This window comes from Eurypyga helias, unplaced genomic scaffold, assembly GCF_000690775.1.
Source record: "Eurypyga helias isolate BGI_N326 unplaced genomic scaffold, ASM69077v1 scaffold5715, whole genome shotgun sequence".
Classification (NCBI taxonomy): domain Eukaryota; kingdom Metazoa; phylum Chordata; class Aves; order Eurypygiformes; family Eurypygidae; genus Eurypyga; species Eurypyga helias.
The window spans coordinates 139,262-161,370 of NW_010250714.1; the positions used below are offsets into that span (position 1 = coordinate 139,262).

Here is a 22,109-nt window from a genome sequence, read left to right on the forward strand (position 1 = left end):
CTTGGTTTAAACCTCATGGTTTCCTTGTGCTGAGACACAGAAATTATTCATGCTTCCCCATCACTTTGATTTTCAGCATGTGGTGTGCTGCAGCCTACAGTTACTACAGGTTGGCTCTGGATCGTGAGCCCCTCGTACATCTCATCCGTTACTGAACTTCTCATGGGTCATTAGTATGTAGGAGGGCTGTCACTTTAGTGAACACAGCATGGCCGCAACTTCCTCAAATATCTAATCTGTGTCTTGAGATTTCTGGATCGATACCAGCTGTTGGCTACATCCACATTACAGCTGGGAGTGCAGGCAGTTATGCCCTTCACTAGTTTTAATTCATCTGGCAGAATGAACAGCAGCATGAAGATATGCTCATGGCTGCCCAAGCTACCTTGGCTTCCTGCCAGGGTACCCAGGCAGCCCTGGAGTCTGTGTCCCTGCATCTTCACAGGCCACGTTGCCCAGCGTAGACACATCCACAGTATTGAAGTCACATCTTCATTTGCTGAGTGCACATACTTATTGAGCTGAGGAAGATGAGTTCATCAGTGAGCAAAGGCCATGACTTCTGTTTTCAAGAGATGCCAGGTTAAATTCCTGCAGGTGGGGACTCTCCACAACTGCTTTTCTGAAAAATCAAGGTGGAGTATGACACTACAAGTAAAACACAGAGTCCCTAGCCAGGGGTTGATACCTCCCCATGCTGTCTAGTCCTGTAGCCCAGGAGTGCTTTCAACTTTCTCCCTTTCAAGAACATCTGGGATGGTTGGCTTATTGTGAGGGTCCTGTGTGTTAGACCAGCCACTTTCCATCTTCTTTACCTATAATTAAGTGATTCCCATCTTGGAGCAAGCTTACTGAAACCAGTCTTCTCGATGGCTGGCATGTGTTGCAAGCCAGGAGGAAATTTCGTGTGTGATCTGGGGCACAAGGTAGCCTCCTGCGAAAGAAACACCTGGTTAGATACTTCTCTTGCTGACAAGTCATTAGGACTCAGGAAAATAATGAACTCTTAAGTGCTTTGTGTGGAAAGAAAAAAAAAAATTGCATTTAAAGGCCTGTTGTCCCAAACCCTTTAAATAAAGCATCTCCTGAGCAGTAGAGACAATTTGTTCTTCTAGCTCTATAAACAGAGGAGTGCAACCAAGGAAAGTCAGCTGCCTTTGGGGCAGACACAGTAGATTATCTCCTTTACTGCAGACTGCAAAACCATAATTGTCTTATAGGATGTGCTCCTATAACATATGTTCACTCACCTTCCTCAGAAGACATCTTCGACCTGATAGGACTTGGTCATTTTGTGGGGTGCAAGTTACTATGATCCATTCTTCCAAAGGGATGTGGGAAGTGGTGTATCCTTCAACCTTTCATGGCCATTCAGTTTTCTTCTAGAGCAATATGCTCAACATTCTGGTTTTAGAGGAAAATAGTTCTGAGCAGAGGTTAAAAAGAATAGACTTTATTTTCTTCCTTCTTTGAGAAGGAAGGAATAAGTGGAACATTTTTATATTTTCCAAGCATTTCTTCCAGTTTCCTGGAGCATCTACTCTTAAAAAAATATATATTTGCATCTCTCCTATGCTTTCTACTGATCTTTCACAGTTTTTAATGTATTGTCTTCACATCCCTTTTCAAGGCATGAAAATCCTTACAGTAGGGCACTGTTTTCCCGTTTCACACACACACATATTGAGGGATCTGCCAAAAGTCAGCTAGGAAATCACCAAACAAACTTCAACCTAAGACTGCAATCCCACTTATTTCCTTCTGTGGCTACCCCTTTCCTCAAAGTCCTTGTGACCCAGTAATGCCTGTAACGAAGAGGAGTCTTCAAGCCTTAGCCCACTAATTGGGTTTGTACCCTCAAAGTTTGTTCTTCTCACCATTACTCTTTGTATTCTGGGAGAAAAGTGCAAGACCTTGCAAGCTTCCATTATGATCAATGGTGATCTTAGAAGTTAAGGTTCAAGCTGGTATTTGCATCTGTAAGAAGACACTTTCTCCATGTTCCTTGGGTCTGTAGCACTCATGTTTGCCAACCTCCCTCACACTTCGGCATAAAATTCACGTCTGTCCTTGCGTAGGCCAATGGTAACAGATTTCCTTCCAAGAGGCTTACACCTTTCATCCTCCAAACTCTTTCCTCCAACCACACCTTTGTTCTTGTAGTAAGGAAGAAGGTGGGATGGAGGAGAGAAAGTGGCAGCTCCCTAGGGGATTATGCTGCAAGTAAGAAACTGGAGGGACTGTGTAAAATTAGAACTATACAGCACCAATAAATACAAATTAAACTCATAACAAGAAGTGAAATATTAGGGCCAAGGTGACATTTGGACTGGAGATTCAGCCAAGCTTTGCTTTAAATATTTTATTGCTGCAGATAAAGAAAGAGCTTATCCAACATGTTTCTCTTTTTTTTTTTTTTTTTCCTCTCCCCATCAACCAAAGGGGTGGGGGGGAGCGGGAAGTCTTAACTAGCTGTGGTTGTATTTGAGCTAGACATCAAAGTTTCACAAAAATAAACAGTTTTAGGGGGGAGAAATGCACACTTGTAAAGAGAGAAAACGCACTTTGAAGCCAGCAAGGGACTGCATGCCTTACGCAGAGGTTCACAGCATCCTCCCTGGAGCAGACAAGTGGTGTTCCCCTCCCCTCCAGGCAGCATCTCCTCTCTCACAAGGGGCTGCCTGGCAGCAATGCAGTCCTTCGAAGGGATGTCGAGATGGCAGGAGCCACTGCTTTGTTCTCTTCTCCTTCCTCCTGCTATGTTCCTGCTGTTTTCTGCTCTGATTGAAAGTTTCATGTGACTGTAGCTGTCACTGAGATCTGAGTTTGCACAGCACCTAGCACAGTGTCAGTTCTGGCTTAAGATGAGGGTTCTTCGGGTTTGACTACAACAATGCCAAAAACCTGCATGATCAGAGGTGGTCTCCACAATTAAACAATGAGAAAGGAGGGCAAAGATTTGTTTCCTTCTGCTCCAAAGTCTCACAGCATGATGGCTGGGGACAGAGCCCTCCTGACCACTGCAGATGCTCTATGCAGTCCTGTCTGTAGGGTGAGTGAGCTGCTCCTCTCCTGGTACCTTCAACCCCTGTGTGTGTCCATCCTACATCACATACTGATGAGGGAAAAGAAGGGAAGAGTGCCTGTCATGCTTTAATCCCTTAATTCTTTCTCTCTTGTGTCTCCACAGCACAGAGCCCCACTGCAGCAGACCCCTTGCAGCAAGCCTACGCTGGAGTGCAGCAGTACGCAGGTCGTTAGTATTAACACTTTCTCCCAATAAACCTTTCTCTGCTCTAAAGCCTTGAATCTCTGAACACACCTGAGGGGGCTGGGGAGGGGCAGAGACTCTCAGATTAAATTTGCACTTCTTGTGAAAACAAACATGAAACCCAGGGTCTTCTCTCCCAGAGGAGACAACCTCCTTCCTTTCCCTAGGGAAAGGCTCTCACTGACCTCTACCTTGGTACAGCTTCATTGGCAGGACCAGGCCCAATCTGCTTAGTGTAGTGCACAAGTGCAAAATCAGGCCACCAATTTGGGGGCCAGTTTCTGTAACAGGTCTCCTGAGTGCTGCAGTGAGGAGGGGAGATGGGCAACCAGACCCTGCAGAGCCTGGCAGGGTATGGTGTGTCTGCACATACTCATATTTTAGGGTACGTCTAAGGTCACCATACCCTAACTAGTTAGTTTGAGGCTTGCTTAGGAGCTATGCAGACATACCCCTGGTTTCCCAGCAGCTTTCTCCACAGCTCTTGACGGGTCAGCCTCTGCTCGCATCACCCTGTATGCTGAGCAGCTCCTTTGCAGTTGATGGACTGACACCATCCAAAGTGACCTGGTGCAGACCACGACCCCGCCATGTTCAGCCTCCCCTCGCGAGGTGTCCATGGCCAACATTGCGAGGAAGCTGCCAACCCAAAGTCATTATTTCCTGTGGTAACTGGAGCAATCATGGGCTCCCGCTGAGGAATGGCTATTATCTCATGTCAGCACTGTATCTGGAAACTTAATTTAATTCTCCATGTAGGGCTTCATTTGCTGGTGTTTTAGTTATTGTCATTTATTGCTTGTGAGGTTTGATAGATGGGAAGCAGCTCAACCCTTTGAGCTGTTAATTAACCCCTCTGCACACACATGGCCCTTATCCCCCTCTCTTTGGGCTCGCAGGCGACCCATACTCTGTATTTTTAGCAGCAAGGCACATCATCTACCATCTGTGGTACTGAATGGCTCCCCTTGTCTGCTTGGCGGGGGAGCTGAGGTGGGGAAAATTGTTTAATTGCTGCAGACTGTTTCCACTGCAGTTGTGTGAGAGAGAGGAAGTCTCTACAGACGTGAAAGAAAATGTATATCCAACAGTGAATGTGCAACTGTGCCTGTACAGCGTGTGGTCATATGAAGGTTAGAGTAAGGGAGGAAACACACGTGTGAGCTACTATAATGAGCATGTGAATTCATCAGGGTGTGAGAGAGATTACCCAGGGAAATGTGTGTATACGCCCTGCGCGTGGCTGTCAGCATGGGCACCAACACGCTGAGCACGTGAGTGAAGGTGTTTGTGGTGCCATGTGGGATGGGCACACATCTCTGCGGGGAGAGATCTCAGCAGAGACCCCCCATTTACCCCACGTGGCTGGCCCTGGTGTTACTGCTGATGAAAATGGAGGGACGGTGGGTGCTCAGTGCCATGTGGCACTGCCTGGAGCACAACTGTGATGCTTCTGCCACATCTCAGGCTGTGGGAGATAACCCTTCCCAGAGCCAAAATGCGGGTGGAAAGCCCACCTTTAGTTTGCTGTGATGTTTTGGAGTGAAATCTCCTTGCTTCCTAACACTGAAATCTGTCCCTCTTTCTCCTGTCTCTTTCTCTCCCTATAGCTGCTTATCCTGCTGCTTATGGCCAGATCAGCCAAGCGTTCCCACAGCCACCTCCCATGATACCACAGCAACAGAGAGAAGGTGAGTAAACGAGCTGTCCTTCTTTCTGGTGCCAGTATGCCAGCCCCACCTCATACACCTCATTGGTTCCTCTCCTCATACACCTAGGAAGTATAAATTAAATATCCAATTTTTTTTTAATTCCAGGTCCACTGACCCTTTTCTCAATTTCCATATGTGGCACATCATCATTGACACTAACAGTAATATGCAGGAACACACTCATGGCTGCTGAGTTCTCCTTAGTCCCCAGGGAAGAACCATGTTGATGTGCATGGGCCATGGAAAGACTCACTAATAACTTAGAGAATGATGTCCAGTGGGGATATGTGTTAGAGACAAGCAACAAGAACGAAGATAAAAATGTGATTGCATTGAAATAAATTATTTCATAGGAAATAAAGCACTGGTGATTAGAAGTCAGTAATCTGATTTCAGACCTCTGATATTTAGAGAAGGAAGAACTGCTAAATAGAGGAGCTGATCTACCCCTTGCAGCCTCCTTTGATAATCTGGAACCAGAAATCAGCCCTTTTAGAGCACAGTCTCTATATCAAGATGAGGTGAATCATGTAGTAAAACTCCTCATTTCTTCACGTTGACTGTGAGGGGACCCTTGGTTGCCTAGTCCAGGACAGGATGACTGCACTGGAGACATGAAAAATACGGAGATTTGAAACTCATATTATTACATGTAAATATTCTGAGAGTTATCCGTGCCACATAATATTTTGGACCTAAATACTTGCCTGAATGGAGAGAGTAGTCCCTTATGTTCCCTTTACTGTCAGCGGGGAGCAGTGGGATCCTCAGAGGTAACCCACTCAGGTAGTCTCAGCCATCCTCCAAAGAGTCTACTGCTCTCTTTTGACTAGAAAAGGAAACTGCTTGCTAAGTGAGGCATTTGTCAGGTGCTCCAGCTTAGTGCAGAGACCCTCATTTTAAATAATTACATTTCAACTTTTATCCTCTATTAGATCACATATTCAGATATATTCTATGTTATCCATGTTATTATATATATATAATGACATTTAATATTTTAATATAGTGTAACAGTCAGAATGAAATGAATCAAGATTACACTATCAAACTAAAACATTCTGATGGCCTAGAACTACTTTGAGGGAGAAATCTCATTTTGTAAGAAAATTAGAAATGTCGGCATTTCGATCTAATTTGGAATTAATTTTTTTCCAATGTCAGAATTTCCTGGGGAACACAACTTCCAGCTCCTGATTAGCTCTAGTGCATGTCCCTGCTGTGAGAACAGATGCACAGACCTAACGTATCATTACAGAGATGTTTCCCCCATGCTGAAGGACTTTGCTTTTTTATTACTTACTGGGGCTGGATTAAGCACAGGACAAAATGGCAGGCAGATCATTGTTCAGCATAGCATTGTGCCAGAAACGATCAGAAGCGAGGGATAGCTGTTGTGCACACTTTGAAGACCCATTGCCCAAAGACCCTTGTGTTCACCAGGCATGGTGTGTCTCTGTGGGTTGAGGGTGAGTGTCACCCAGTGGACAAGTTATCTCATGACTCCTCACTCCTTCCTGTAAGCAGTTGGTGTTGAGGGTGGTTGGGGGTCAGATAAATGAGATGAACCACCAGTCTGATGCAAGTTACCATTCCCAGTGTCCTCTGTTATCCTGCAGTGTTTAGATGCTGTGGCTTTCTCTGCTGCTTGGCTAAGGCACAACACTCCCTTTTAGCTGAGGGTCAAGACCTTCAAGGATCTTTACCCTTTAACAGAAAAACACAGCACAATGGAACTCTAATAATAATAGTAATTATTCTCAGTGCTGAGAGGAGTACTTTATATTTGCAAGGATGTCCAAAAACATTGATTCATTGGTGAACTAGCTCTACCACAACAGTAACACCAATGGCCATGTTGTTAATAACAATGCTAACTCTCTGCTTCCAGATAATTGTTGGAAAACAAGCCTGGAGTCGCTTGGCTATAGAGATCTCTCATTACTTCCGCATGAGCACTGAGGTTGCCATTAGTTGATGGGATGCATAAGGTGGAACAGATCCAAAGCAATCAAAACTAGAGATGAAGTCTTGATTCAGGCCATGTCAACCAGGCAAAATTTGGGCGTAATTTTAAATAAGTACAGAAATACTCATCTTGACATAGTTACTGAAACTTAGAAGTACACATAGATATAAAATAAAGTGGTACAAGGTTGTGACTCTCATCAGGTTTGAGCCCTGTGCTCAAGCATGCTGGAGACAGAATAGCAAGCAGATGCAGAAGAGGCAATTAAATTCCAGCCTCTGAGTATTTGCTGTAGAGGTGAGGTGTGCAGCTGACCAAAGGGCTTCAGACTAACTTAATCCATCCTTAACAGGATAGCCCATTATTAATTCCTGTTGGAAGAGCAGTCTAGTCATAGTCCTTCCTTGTGACACTGATGAACAGTGTTGGGGAATGCAATGATGGTAGCTGATGTCAGCACAGGTAGATGGAGTTTAATCATGTTGACAGTGGACAACCAGGGATAGGTTGGGTCTGCAGCTGTCTCCATGCTAAATAATTAACGATGAGTTGGATGGCGAGGAGCATGGTCAGAACAATGGCTTAGCAGCTCAGGTCCAACCAAGACAACTCAGCATGGACCCACCACAGAGTTCTGTGCCATGTGCTACTGTGCCCTTAATCATGGGTTTTTTTTCCATTATCCAGCATGGTTTGCCTGTAATTTACAGACCATTCATAAACTGTGTTTTCCTTCAAAATTTTATTTCTTTTCCTTTTTGTCTGAATCAAGGCTATCTGTTCTTGTAGATTAATGAACAGAAATATCTACAGTTTAAAGAGTCATGGTAGATGTCAGGGTAGACATGAACCTTGATTCTCTTTTCATAATGTGTCATGAGGGTTAGATTTCAAGATGACTTACAGTCCTTTTGTAAACCAAAGTAAAGTGTGTGGTAAAAAATTTTAGTACTGTATTCAGCCCTGAACTGTGAAATATATTGATCCCTGATAATCCATTAATTCAGTCCAAAACAAAACCTTTCTCCCCAACAAAAGAGATGGGGTCTTTGCTAAGGTTTTACCTTATCAGCTGTGGTCTTTCTCTTGCTCCAGTGATCCTCACTGAGTTCTTTAAAACACATTGTTTGTGTGCACTGAGTACTAACTTAGCTCTTCATAACATTCTGAGCTGAACACTCATGCCTTTAGTTTCCTAAAAATATACACACATATATGAAGAAGCAACCATACACAAAAACACGTAGTCTTCCATGGAGTGCCCAGATTAACCTGACCCAGGCAAAAAAACCCAACAATGTAGAATTGCTGAGACAGAGAGCTTGTTTTGTGAATTCTTTATCAAGGAGCCTAATTGTGATAGGTAACTTGCAGATGGATGGATTTAACAAGAAATCACTTGCTAATTTCTAGTGGCAGAATTTTCATATGTGAGGATGGTAAAACAATTAAAACTACCCCAGGTTGTTTCTCAGTAACAGGTGTAGTTTTCAGCACTGGAAATTGGCAAAAACCCTCTGTAGTTGGGAAGAGAGTGAGTTTGGCCTTGAATGTCTGAGTTGGTATGGGAAGTCACAGCATGAGTCTACCAGCCACATTTCAGAGGTGAACTGGGCTTTGGTGATGGTCTCTGCTTTTACACATCCTCCCTGGGCTCTTTCTCTTGGTCTCTGACCAGTGTGAGTCAAAGATAATTTCAAGGTGAACTAAGGGTCGTTTTCTCCTTGAGCTCAAGTTCTAAAACTGGTGTAGATGAAATTGCATGTCTCCCGGTCTGTCTTATGCCTTAGTAGATGTTTCTCAGCACACACAGGCAGAATCTCTACTCATGCACAACACATCCAAGACCCCAGGAAATACAGCTGGCATTTTTGAAAGAATTTGCCAGTTTTGCAGAGCAAACTGCTGGCTCTGGTGATGTCAGTGGGAATTTTGCCACTAACTGCAGCAAAGCCAAGATTTTACCCATTCTGTTATAATGTGGATCTCAAATCCCACAGCAGAAGTGCTCTGGGGCATGTTCAGAAGAAGGAATGAATTTTTCCCTGCTATTCTGGACTGTGGTCTTCTCTTGGGCAGAATATTCTCAATTCTAACAGACACCTAAGGGGGTCGGTGTTTGTTTAACACTTTCAGACTGTTTCATATCTAGTTTATTGTGCCAATAACTCCACATTGTGTGAAACTGAACTGCATCAAGGACAGGAGAAAGGATAGTTGCTCAGTGAGGAAGATGAGGAAGAAGCAGATGGGAGGTGGGGGAAAGATGAAAAACCTTGGCATGAAATAGGGGACCCTGATTTTGGGCCAACGAGGTTCAAAAGTAATTTAGCTAAGCAGATGACCAGGTGCCTAATTAATTATTATCCTACCATACCACTATCCCCCCATTTGGAAGAAACCCTGTTACCATCCTCATGACCTCTAGGAAATGCACAAGATGCAAAGGATCAGCTGTTCCTTCATGACAGTCCTTTTAGCAAATTAGTGGGCAAAATTGTGCTTAGCAAATATTCATTAGGGCTTCATTTTCCATTAATCCAAAAGGAAATGTGGAGAGCCTGTGACTTCAATCACGCTGAGGCCCAGGAATTTTAATGAGCTTTAAATGGGCATCTGTCAGAATCCTGACTTTGCCGTACTTCTCCTGCCAGCCGGGGGAATGAGTAATGGCTAATAAAAAGTGGGAGCATCTAGCGAACTCCTCTCCCTAACAGGAAAGGCAAAGTGGTAATTTGCTGTGTTATGACACCATAATTATGCCCTGATGAAGAAAATGAGAGTATTAAAAACCCTTTCCTTCCCCACACTGTGCCCCAGACATAAATGGGGGTAAAACTGGCTGAGTCAGAGCACAGGATTGTAGCCACATGGGCTTGGGGGAAGGAAGAAACCCTCCCTCCCTCTGTTCTCCTCCCCTCATGGCGAGGAGTATGTGCTGTATGCCCTTCTTCTTGACCCTCCCTGGAGTTATCTGTTGAGGCCAGTGCAGAGCTGAGCAGCAGCTGCAAGTACCTTTGGAAATAAGACCATGAGAAAAAATAACCCCTGACTCCTCAAACTATGCAGTTTTATGCTAGTGAACACTGCAATGGGTTTAAATGGTTTGGGGTTTTTTTTCAACAAAGACATTTGGACCCACCTGTTCCCTTTTGACTTTTGCTCAAGTATTGCATGCTTAAAAATAAAAGTAATATTGAAAAGTTTAATTCTAGACTATTTGACCAGATCCAGATTTTCCCTCTTCTGTACCAAAATACAATTTCAACAGAACATTTTCTGAGGCTCTCTACTTTGGCAAAATTGCATATTCCAATCAAATACTCCTCTCGATATTTTTCAAATCACCCTCTGAAATCCATCTGTAATCTGTCTTGCAAAACCCTCTAGGATGTGGGACATGGCCAAACTATCCAGATCTGGGTGAGTCTTCAGGCTGAATCAAGATGGGGAATTAAATGTAAAATTCTACAAAAAAAAAAAAAAAAAGCCTGTGGGTTTGTCATATCCTTCTACTTGCTATCACAGTCCTCACACAGACATGAGAAGGGTGAAAATTCTGCATTCAGGCACTGAGAAGAGGCAAAAGTTACTGTGATTCACCCAAAACTTTACAGAGTAAATGAGATTATGAGGAGCAAAATAAAACCATGAACCACATTCTTTCAATCTTTTTGTTCTTATTCCTCATTCTGTCTTTCCATGGCCACATGTGTTGCTGCATTCCTATCTCTCTAGATTTTATCCTGGTGTCCATCCTGGGAAGGTTAATGAAGTCAGCATAGCCTATAGGTGACTTTCTGAGATTCTGGTCTTCTGCCTTGTCCATTCCTCTGAGACTCTACAGACTGTTTCCTGGAGGTGACCCCTCACCAGTCAGAGAGGAGGGATGCCAAAGTAAATCTCTCCTATGTGCTTTCTTGTATCTTATTTCTCTCCATTCATGGGTCTTCTTTTTCTCTTGATAGGACCAGAGGGCTGTAACCTGTTTATCTACCATCTGCCCCAGGAGTTTGGGGATGCTGAGCTGATGCAGATGTTCCTGCCTTTCGGTAATGTCATCTCCTCGAAAGTGTTTGTGGATCGGGCGACAAACCAAAGTAAATGCTTTGGTGGGTAAAGATAACAAAACAATTAGATTCATCCAGGAAAGGGCTTTCTCTGAATACTTTACCTTTCAAACTGCTTTCTTTCTGCTTAAGCTTTATGATTTCTCTCAATTTATTCCTGTTGATACTTTCCCCCTTCCCTCTTTCTCTCCTAATCGTCTCATGTTCAGAGTTGTATACACTGCTTAGAGGTGAAGGTTTGGCATCTCACCAGCATGATATGGCTGCTGGTGGTGGGGTGGAAAACATCCCTCCTTGGAAGGGGAGGTGGGAAGGGCAGAAAAAAAGATTAAAACCCATGGAGCAAAATGGAGAGGGCTGGAGTGGTAGGTGAAATGATGACAGGCTCAGCAGCAGGAGCATGTGGCAGAAGGGAATTTCTGTACCTAAGGAAAAACAGGTCAGGGGGTTGAAAGGAAGACAGAACTGGGGGGTGCAGTTTTCCAGCAGCTGTGATGCATTAGACTGCAAGGGGACAAGGACTGAATATCAGCTGAAAGCCTGTTCTTATAGGGGGTAGCCATGGGCACAGCCATAATATGATCCCACTGGACCCAAGCCAGCACCACAGCAGATACAGATAGATTGAGCTAACCCTGTGCCTTAGCTGACAGGCTATGCCAAGAGCCCTTGTTGCTGGCTTAAGCCCATCAGATGGATCATGGAAAGAGAGCACAGCCACAGCTGCCCATGAGCCACCAGCTAGTACCCCCTGAGCTACACCCACAAACAGAGGACTCAGACAGCCTACAGCCATGTGGTGATGTGTACATGGAGTCTCAGCAGGATCCTGCTGTTTGCAAAGATGTTGCAGTGGAGGGTCCTTCCTGGCAGCGTGGTGGCATGGGGACCCTGTTTCTTTTGATCCTTTCCCACCTAGTGGGTCAGGAATCTCCCCCATCCATGTGCCCTCCACTGGGATGTGCAATTTCTGCTTCTCTGAGATCCTGCACTCTCTGCAAAATTTCCTTAAGAAGTGCAACAGGACAAACTATTGCTTTCCTTTTCCTGTTAAGTGCAGCTGATCTGGATTCTGCCTCTCAAACTTCCAGAGTTCAGACTTACTGGAGTTTCATTTGATTTTTAAGCCACCCACAGTCTCCACACTATGCTTCCTGTCCATGCTGCCTTCCCAGTCCCACTCCTGGAGAGCCCATCTCCCAGCACTCTTACCTCCCCCACTGACAGCTATGGTGCATGTCAGACAGTACTTCCAAGAATTTGACATCCCTTGTCTATGCACAGTTCCTCCTGCCCATTTTCAGAGGGTCTCAACAGGCTACTTCTCCTTTTTATTGAAGGAAGCCTGTCCCCTGATGTGAGGGGACACTCCGTTCCCCTTCACCAGTAGTCATTGGGTTTATGCATCATCCAGCACTAGAGGAATGAAGGACAAAAGAATTTGGTGTGAAGAGGCAGTTGGGAAATTCAAACGAGAAATTACAAATTAGGCCCATTGTCTCCAGAGCCCACCTGCTTTTCAGAGCTGTAACCGTATAAAAGCTCATAACAAGATGAGCAGACCAGCACAGCTCTAGGTGACATTGAAAACCAATGCTTCAAGGATATCCATGAGTTAGAAATGAAGTTTTGGCACAGAAATTGCCATTCCTATCATAAATATTTAGGGGGCTGCTGGGCCTGGGTCTTAACATATTGACAAGTGGGAAGACAGAAGGTCAGTGGAGAAATGAGGCAAGAGCCAAGTCCAGTGAGGGAGAGTGTCTTCTGGACAGGTATGCACCTTATCTCTTATCTCAAACTCTTTCTGGCTACAAGGCTTCATGAGAATAAAAACACATACCTATATTGTCGGGCAGGGTTGTGGGGATGACTTTATTGCTGTTTCCAGGATACTGTGAGATTATGGTTGATAGCTGAGCTATTGTGGGTTCTTAGCAGAAATTTTTCTTAGCATTGAGTATTACTTGGAGAAACTAAGAATCAGCTTGTTTGGTGAAATAATCTCCAAAACTAATGGTGGGATATTCCAGTCTGAGAGCAGGAAAGTGTCCTTTGGATGTGTTGACTCAAAAACATAGACAAGCAAAAGCAGGAATTAGGGATTGATAGCTGATATTAGTGACCCTATATCAGCTCCTGAGACACAAGTATCCAAGTCCAGTCAGTGGTGGGTCCCAGGGATTAAGGCCCAGTTTTGCTTAGCTTTAGCTTACTTTCACAAAGAGCTGAGTGCCTGCTCTAACTGTTGGTCTCAGACAAACTTGTTGACTGTGCTGCCATGTGAAACACCTCCAGAAGGATAGAAATAGCAGAAGTACAGGTATCTAATTAACACATGTATGTCACATTGCTCTTCAAAACCTCCCACCCTGCTGACCTTCAACTTTAAAGCAATGTAAAAATTTAGAGGGTATTACAGAAAATCAGGCCTTTCATTTGTTTTGCTAAGTCCACTGAAGCTGGTGCTGATTATAATTTTTTGTTCAGGAATTCAATTTAAAAAAAAATAAAATTGCTTTTTCCTAAAGGAAAAGAAGGGATTTTGTTAACTTTGAAGGTAAGAAAACTTTCCTTTTCTGCTTAAACATTTCCCAAAACTCAACATGTAAAAACATAGCATTTGCATTCTGTTTTGCTTTTTTTTAACCCAGCTAGAGCTCTCCAACTGGTAGCCTGGGGGGACAATTCTGCCTGGCCCCAGTAAGATACTCCACCATTATATGACCTTTTAAAATGTATCTGCTATGCAGATCCCAAGTAAATTACTGTAACAGAGTCTAGCCCCAGGTTGTCGAAAAATTTTCAAGAAGTCCTGCTTTAGACAAACTTAAAAAATTCTGTGGACAAAAATGTCACCCTGGGTTTTTTTCACGGGAACTGAAAATACTTCATTTGCTGCTATTGTCTCACTGTTAAACTACCTGTAAACATCTACCACAAATTGAGTGAGTCAGTAGAGCATCATCTCAAAATAGGACTTTTATTGTTTCCCATTTGGCTCTGAATTCTCCCCTGCATGTCCAGCACGAATTTATCTCCCTTGGTCACTACTGGCAGGATAGTGTAGGGGCAGCCGTGGGAGTATTAGGAAGAAAGTGAGATCAGCCACAGCTTTTCTCCTGGTTTCTGGAGTCCATGACCCTGCAGAGACCTATTAATACCTGCATGTGCAGAAGGAACCATGCTGCAGTCATGAAGCCTCTGACTTTCCCAATCCAGAGGCCACTGCCTCCTGGCTGACAAGGAGCAGCAAGGAAGCAAGCTACAGTAAACACCAAACTCACGTATAAAATGTGAAAGTGCTCAAAACATGTCTGTTGTTTTCCACAGCAGGACTGCTTGCTGTAGTGTATGAGACTGCCTGAGAAACAACCCTGACTTATCACTGAAAAAAGTCATTTAAATTTGCAGGCTTTGCCTTTGACTTTTCTTCTGCTGCACACATCCAAGCTAGACCCAAATCCTTCCTTTCCTCTTACAGTTTTTCAAACCTCTGGCTTTTATTTTCCCCCCTATCCTGATGCAGCTGTAACATGGCCAAGTGCAGACTACACTTCTCCTTCCCACACTCACCAACACCCTGTCTATCCCCATGGCCTGATCCTTCATCACACTGACCATATCAGCATCTGCTTGGGTTTCTCCTCAGGCGCTGCCTTTTCCACCCTCTCATATTCAGACTTACAGATTTCACCCTCACAGCTCTTCACTGTTCTGCCCTTCTCTCACCTCTCTCACTAGTCCTTCACTCAGTGCCCAGATGATACCTGTAGCCTCTTCCCATGCACTTGTACCACAGCACGTTCCTGCTGCTGGGCCATGCTGTCCATTCGCGGTGAAATGCAAGGGCCATAGCAGGACGTAGGTAAAATGACACCTAGCCAGATGTTTCTTGAAGACAGTGGCTCCCATTCTCACAGCACACTGATCTAGGAAGTCTTTCACAGAGGCACAATGTGCCACAGCCTGTACATCAACCTCTGCAAGACAGCTTGTCTCACTGCACTGGGTCTCTCACCTTCCCACTGCATGGGTGTAAGTTGGTGTGCTAAATGTCAGGTGATGTGAAATACCTCTGTGTGCTGGTCTCAATGGTTCTGGTGATAATTCCTCTCTAAGTTATGCAGATAATTTAAATGTGACTAGTTTGTGTACAAAGCAAAAAAGAAAACTCCAGTAAAAGGACACTGTTAAGGCTGCTAAGGCAGGGAGTCAGTGTGAGAAGAGCCGTTCTTCATGCTGACCACACATGGCTAAATGTACCTCTGACGTAGCATGACACTACAATACAGTCCTAATTTCAGGAGTACTCACTGTTGTCGCAAAAGACACAATTTAAGAAGGCATTTGAAGAAGTTAAACTAGTGAAATGCAGTGACAGACGTGTACTAGGAAAATGTTTTAACAGAGAGAGAAAAGGATAGGTTTCAGCAATATTAATTAGGAAGACATGACAGAAATTAGAAAAATGAGGATGTGGATGGAACAGCAGAGGCCAAATGATTACCCCAAGTTGTCAAATAAGATGTAGATAAATTAAAGCTGGAAGAATTGCTTTTTACTGGTGCACTTGGAAATTCATTCCTCCAGTCACCTCTTTCTGAGAGCAGTGAGCCCTTGGACCTGCTGGTCTTTGCATACCATCGAACAGCCAACACAGTCAGACCAGTTCTGCTCTACGCCCTTAGTTTTTCCCTCACATAAGTCTCCTTGGCATGTGCCTGTTCCCCGTTGGTGTGGTAACTTCAGTTTCTCCCCGTGGGACAATGACTCCAGGAGGTTGTGAAGAACCTCTCTTACACCCACAGAGACACCGTGGTTTCCCTCCACTCAACTCAACATGGTCTGACACCCCAGGTGTGAGCAACCACAACTGATGGACTTTTTCTTTTTGTGTGCATTCCAGACAGACTTTCATACTGACAGAAGGGATGTCCCACCCCTTTTTGCAATGTCCCATATTAAACATAGCAAGGAGCATTCTGGCTCTGACTGCAAACTGTGAGGGTTTCTTAGGACCATGGATTTGTATGACCTAAAGGAAATATCTTGTTTGACTCTTGGTACAAATTCAACATTGAGTTTCATTCCAGATTCCTGCAGGAGGTCCACTTGAGAGCTGTTAGCGGGCCACCCCATCCAGTCTGCTCTGAAGATGCCAAAAGAGAGAAAGAAAACAAGGTCACTTGATGAGGGTCATAGTAGTTAATTACCTTCACTGTTACATATTTCTATTCCCTACTAAACTTCTTCTGGCTCCTAGCTTATGAAAAGAATCGGGGGAGCCAAATGAGAGAGATTAAAGGTGAGAAAATCAGTGAGGAATGAGGACTGGACACAGAAGGGGGTAAAGCTCAGGGGAAGGGCTGAGGGATAGATAGAGCTTGTACCATGTTATTAAAAACACACTGTGGCAGGTCAAGACTGCAGTGTGGTGGCAGAAAGGTGGAGTGGGAGATGCAAGGCAGCAGGCAGGTTGTACGACCTACAGGTTTCAACCTGGAAGCTGAAGCAGAAAGAAGTGTCAAGAGACTAGGACACTGGCAAACCTATGCTGGGCCCTGGGACCAACGACATTGCAGATCAGGTTCAAAGTGCATTGGCAGCACTCCATAAGACACAGGAGTGGAACAATGGACCCTGAGGTACATCAGAAAAACATTGTTCAGCACCTGCTCACAATGCGCCTCCAACATGCCCTGCCAAATCTGGCAGTTTCTCATTTAATATATAAAAACCCAAAACCAAACATAAAAAACTAACTCTCCTTGACTTCCTCCAGGGAAACAAGCAGGTCCAGGAGTAAGGTGGTGCAGGGGAAGAAATTCCGGTCACATGTTCCTGTCCCATACAGGTGATCATGGGTCAACTTAGCTGTGTTCCTTGGGTTCCCTTTTTTGCAGCAGGATATTGACTCCTTCGCACAGGGCGTTAAGACCCATGGAGGAAACTATGAGGGGCGTTATTTATCATCTCAAAGTTTGTTAGAGATTTATTTTCTGATGTTTCTTTTACTAAACAGGAAAGTTTTCACCAGATAGAGTAATTATTAGAAAGCACTTAGGAGAGAGGTGGAGCTCTGCTTGCTGTCATTACCAGTGCTATGGCTAAATTTGATTACTTGATTTTTTTTTTTTTTTTTTTACTTTTAACCTCATTTCAAATTTCCTAAGAAAAATCTCAACCTGAGCCTTTCTTCCTTTAGCCCATGGAATGAGGCTATACTTTGCATGATCTAGTGCCAATACATTTTGTTTCAGGACCTTGGACAATATCAGATTGTCGTTCCCATTCAGCTACAGGCTGTGGACCAAAGCTCAGGGTGTAATGGAAGAAGTCACTATTTTGATTACCTGAGTTGAAACAATATGGGAATGATTTTCCAGACATGTTAAGCATGCTTGACCCCTGGGATGTTCTGGTTCAGATCTGCACTATGTTTTTGTGGTTGTCTCCACTCTGAAGCACCTGGCAGAGACAGACAGCCAAGGAGAGATTCATGAGGTGTCCAGCTTAGTTAGAACGTAAGCCAAGAGGAGAACACTGTTAGAGAAGTGCTTAGAGCTCCCAGAAGAGAGGGGAAGAAGGCACAAAGGTTTACTATCTGCTAGCTACTCTCTGTTATACTCCAAAGCAGCCAACCTCTCAGACTTCAGGTCCACAGAGTAAGGATGGAACTCTTCTCCAGCTGCTAAGGAAAGAGTTGTGTAGGTAAGAAAGAGAAGGAGCTGTTCATCAAACTCACTGCACAACACCTCCAGCCATTGCAGTTGGTTGGGGGAGGCTTTAGGGGGAGGAGGAGGAGCGGGAGAAGTATTAAGGCTGTGAGCCACTATTCATTTACAAACTATAATTAATTTGATGTTTAGATTAATTTCTGATGCACTCTCAAAGGTGCACTGAAAGCATTTTTCCTTTATTATAATGTTGATTGCTTATTGGGGAGATAAATCTAACTGTCAGTTATGCACTGACTTACCAAAACTTTCAGACCAAGCAAGCATGTATGCATAAGGAACAGCTGTTTGCAGCTCTACAGTTAAAGGGATAGCTCTGTCTTCTCCCAATAACTCACATTAGAGAAAATCTATACATTGTATACAGGGACTTCTGCTTTCTTTTGTAGCTTAACAATTTATTAGACAAGAAGATGTTAGCAGAATTTATCTTCTATTTATCTGTCTGTCTATGTGTCTATCACTGTTCTATCCATCTCCCCACACAAGAGGGAGAGTCCATCGAGAATATGTTTAAGTTATGGATATGTTTGTACATACCTACCCATGTGCACACTTTCACAATCATTTTAAATGTTTTTACTCATAAGGTAATTAGATGGAGAAACTCATTACTGCAAGGTCTTTGTGGCTACCCATTTAATGACCTTGAAAAGGGGAATGGCCATTTATGAGTCTAATAGAAATGACCGATGTTAAGAGTTAATGCCAGAAGAAGGAAAAGAGGGAAAAAAAAAAAAAAGCAAGCCCACCAACAACTTTGTAAAGAGATTAAAACCTTAATGCTCTGGGTTTCAAATGTCCATCAGCACTGGGATCTAAGAAAAGACCTGACTGGGCTGTTGTGTGACTGCAGGGGTTCTGTCTGCTGTCACCTCCTCTAATGCCCCTCTGTCATTACATATAGCAGACGAACTTGAATTGTATATGGCTGGTCCTACATGGGCTCCAAGGGTATTACAGTTTCAAACACAAACACCCTGTCGTGGTTTAACCCCAACCAGCAACTGAGCCCCACACAGCCACTTACTCACTCCCCCATTGTGGGCTGGGGTAAAGAATTGGAAGAGTAAAAGTGAGAAAATCCTTGGGCTGAGATAAACATATTTTAATAGGTAAAACAAAAGCGGTGCACAAAAGCAAAGCAAAACAAGGAATTAATTCACCACTTCCTATTGTCACACAGGTGTTCAGACCTGCCCAGGAAAGCAGGGCTCCACCATGTGTAATGGTTACTTGGGAAGACAAAGGCCAAAACTAAAAATGTGCCCTACTTCCTTCTTCCTCCCCCAGGTTTATATGCTGAGCATGATGTCATATTGTATGGAATATTCCTTTGGTCATTTGAGGTTGGCTGTCTCAGCTGTGTCCCCTCCCAAATTCTTGTGCACCCCCAGGTCACTCACTGGTGAGATGGTGTTAGGAGCAAAAAAGACCTTGACTCTAAGAACTGCTTAGCAATAACGAAAACATCCCTGTGTTATCAACACTGTTTTCAGCACAAATCCAGAACATAGCCCCGTATTAGCTACTATGGAGAAAATTAACCCATCCAAAACCAGAACAACCCCCTGCATAGAAATGCCAGAAAAGAGTCTCTAGAACTACTTTCATTCAGGCCAGAAGTTTCTGTTCAGAAGTCAGAAATAATCACCCCTCAGATTTGTGGAGTGCAGTCACCACATCCCTCTCCTGTGAGAGTGCAGACCCACCATAGCATTTTTGCTACCCATTACATATGACTTTACCTTTGTTTTCCCAAGATCTCTCTGATGCAAGATGGATTTGGGTTGTAGAATGGACAAATCTATATCAATCCATCCCACCATCCATCCATACCCCCATATATCTATCTCCGACTTCTTTATGTCCATCTATCCTGTTTCATTCACTGCACAGGACTGCTCTTCAGAATTTTGAAGTCTGTCAGCTAGCTAGTTACTGAGCAGCTGTTCAATAGATCCTCACAGCTCTGTGCTTGGCCTCAGGCCTTCCTTCCCTCACAATATTCAAACCCTGCTATGAATATGAATTTGTTAATATTTCCTCATCTGTTTTCCTAAGGCCCTTCCCAGCAGAGCATTTGAGAGGTTCACAGAGCTAAGTAACAGCATGTTCACAGTGCTCATGGTGTCCTCATTTCACCAAGGGGATGACAAGGCATAGGACCGTGTTTAAAAATATTTAGTAATCTTGGATGCCTACTCTGGGATGTCATGAGCCTGATCAATCTGTTTGCTTGTTTTCTCAAAGTATTTAGCACAATGAAGGACACGCTATGCTTATGTTCACGTCAGATGCAGGTACAGGCAGCAGTCTTTCTGCCAGCGGAATCTCAGGTCACACACTGAGGTCCAAGAAAAGAGGAACACACAGTAAAGTTTCATCTTCACTGGCAAACTTAAGAGGCGTCACATGTCTGTAAAAACAGTGTGCCAGAACTATCCATATCTCTTTAACGTTTGTGTGCCATTGGCTCTATCTGGGCCATGACAATTAAGTCACAACTGGACATTGCTTGGTCATAGCTCAGCAGTTACAAAGGCCAGGGACTGTCCCTAGACAACAGTATAGACAAGGCCACATTCTTCTGAGGGATAAAACAGTTCAGTTACGTAGATAGAAGCGTTGTTACAGCATTTGGAATCAGAACCTGTCCTAATTTATTTACTAGTAAAGAAGTACCCTAGGAGATCTTATTAAAGGAATTTTGTGATATATGATATACTCAGGAGAACTGGGATGTTGTGGCTGAAATAGGAATCAATTCCAGTTCTTCAAGGCAGCATTTGGTTGTACAACTACAAAACCATCCTTTCCCTGCCTTATTTACTGTCTACATTCCAACGCTTGAAGTAATGAGCCTGATACATTGCCATTTTCCTCACCCTGTTATGTTATTCATTCTCTACAGTAATTAAAACAAGGATGCAATGAAAAAGAAAAATACAGAAATGTGTGGTTAGAAGCAATGCCTTAATGCATATACAAAACAATACAGAATTAAAATTTTATAGGTAACATAATTTCTTGCATTTCTAACTTCAGTGCTTCAATTTGCAACCTTATCATTTTTTTTAATGTATTGGTATGTATGATATCTTCCCTTTTCAAGTAAGCAAACCCAAGTTAAAAAAAAAAAAAATCCCTGGATGAGATTAACATCTTCAAATACTATATATTGACATCTCCAATGGTTGTCATCAGTGTAGCAACTCACAGACCCCATAAAAATACGTATATTTTTCTCAACTATTTCTGGTTTATAATTGAATCTTTTAGGTTGGGAAAGAACTTTAAAATCATCAAGTCCAACCATTAAACTAACACTGCCTAGTTCACCACTAAACCGTGTCCTTAAGCACCGCATCTACACATCTCTCAAGTGCCTCCAGGTATGGTGACTCAACCACCTCCCTGGGCAGCCCCTTCCAAAGTTTGACAATGCTTTCGGTGAAGAAATTATTCCTAATATCCAATCTAAACCTCCTCTGGCACAACTTGAGGCCATTTCCTCTTGTCTAATCACATGTCACTTTGGAAAAGACACCAGCCCTCCCCTCTCTGCACCGTCCTTTCAGGGAGTTGTAGAGAGCGATCAGGTCTCCCCTGAGCCTCCTCTTCTCCAGGCTGAACACCCCCAGCTCCCTCAGCTGAGAACTTGTTCTGTAGACTTCTCCCCTCCTCTGTTCCCTTCTTTGGACACTCTTCAGCACCTCATCTATGTCAAATCTTCAGCTAAATTCAATATTATCTACACTCTCCCCAGGCTTGATCTGTAATATATCACTTACGTATACATATATGACTATGTATTATATATGTGCTATTAAGTATTTCTGCAGTAACAAATATGTCTGTAAGTTACTAAAATAACAAAAGCTACTGAACAAGTGGTTTGAATTTGGGTAACCTTTTCCAATGCTTGTTGACCTTCAAGGTGAAAAAGTTTTTCCTTATATCCAGTCTGGACCTCTCTTTTTTCAATTTTTGCCCCTTGTCTCTCATTCTCCCATCATGCACCACTGTGAGACATAGAATCATAGAATCATACGATATCTCAAGTTGGAAGGGACCCATAAGGATTAAGTCCAACACCTTCCTCCTTGCTCCTCGCAGGCCTACCTACAAGTATGAGTAAGAGTGTCATCCAGATGCTCCCTGAACTCTGACAGGGTTGTTGTCATAACCACTTCCCTAGGGAGTTTGTTTCATGGACCTTCCACCCTCCCTGTGAAGAACCTTTTCCTAATGTCCAATCTGAACTTCCCCTGACATGAAAAGACTATCTTCTTACTCTCGCAGTGCCAGTGCTCCTTCCCTTGTCTGTCCTGATGACCCTGTAAT

The 22,109-nt window shown here is 43.6% G+C and overlaps 1 protein-coding gene across 1 annotated transcript in view; it reads left to right on the forward strand.

Annotated features, from left to right (window-relative positions):
- LOC104509721 (CUGBP Elav-like family member 4) overlaps positions 1 to 11,072 on the forward strand; it is a 74,928-nt gene extending 63,856 nt beyond the window's left edge. Inside the window, exons 7-9 of the mRNA XM_010151757.1 lie at positions 3,191 to 3,256; positions 4,882 to 4,962; positions 10,921 to 11,072. Of these exons, the coding sequence (XP_010150059.1) occupies positions 3,191 to 3,256; positions 4,882 to 4,962; positions 10,921 to 11,072 (299 nt within the window). The remainder of the gene's footprint in view (positions 1 to 3,190; positions 3,257 to 4,881; positions 4,963 to 10,920) is intronic.
- The last annotated feature ends 11,037 nt before the right edge of the window (positions 11,073 to 22,109 follow it).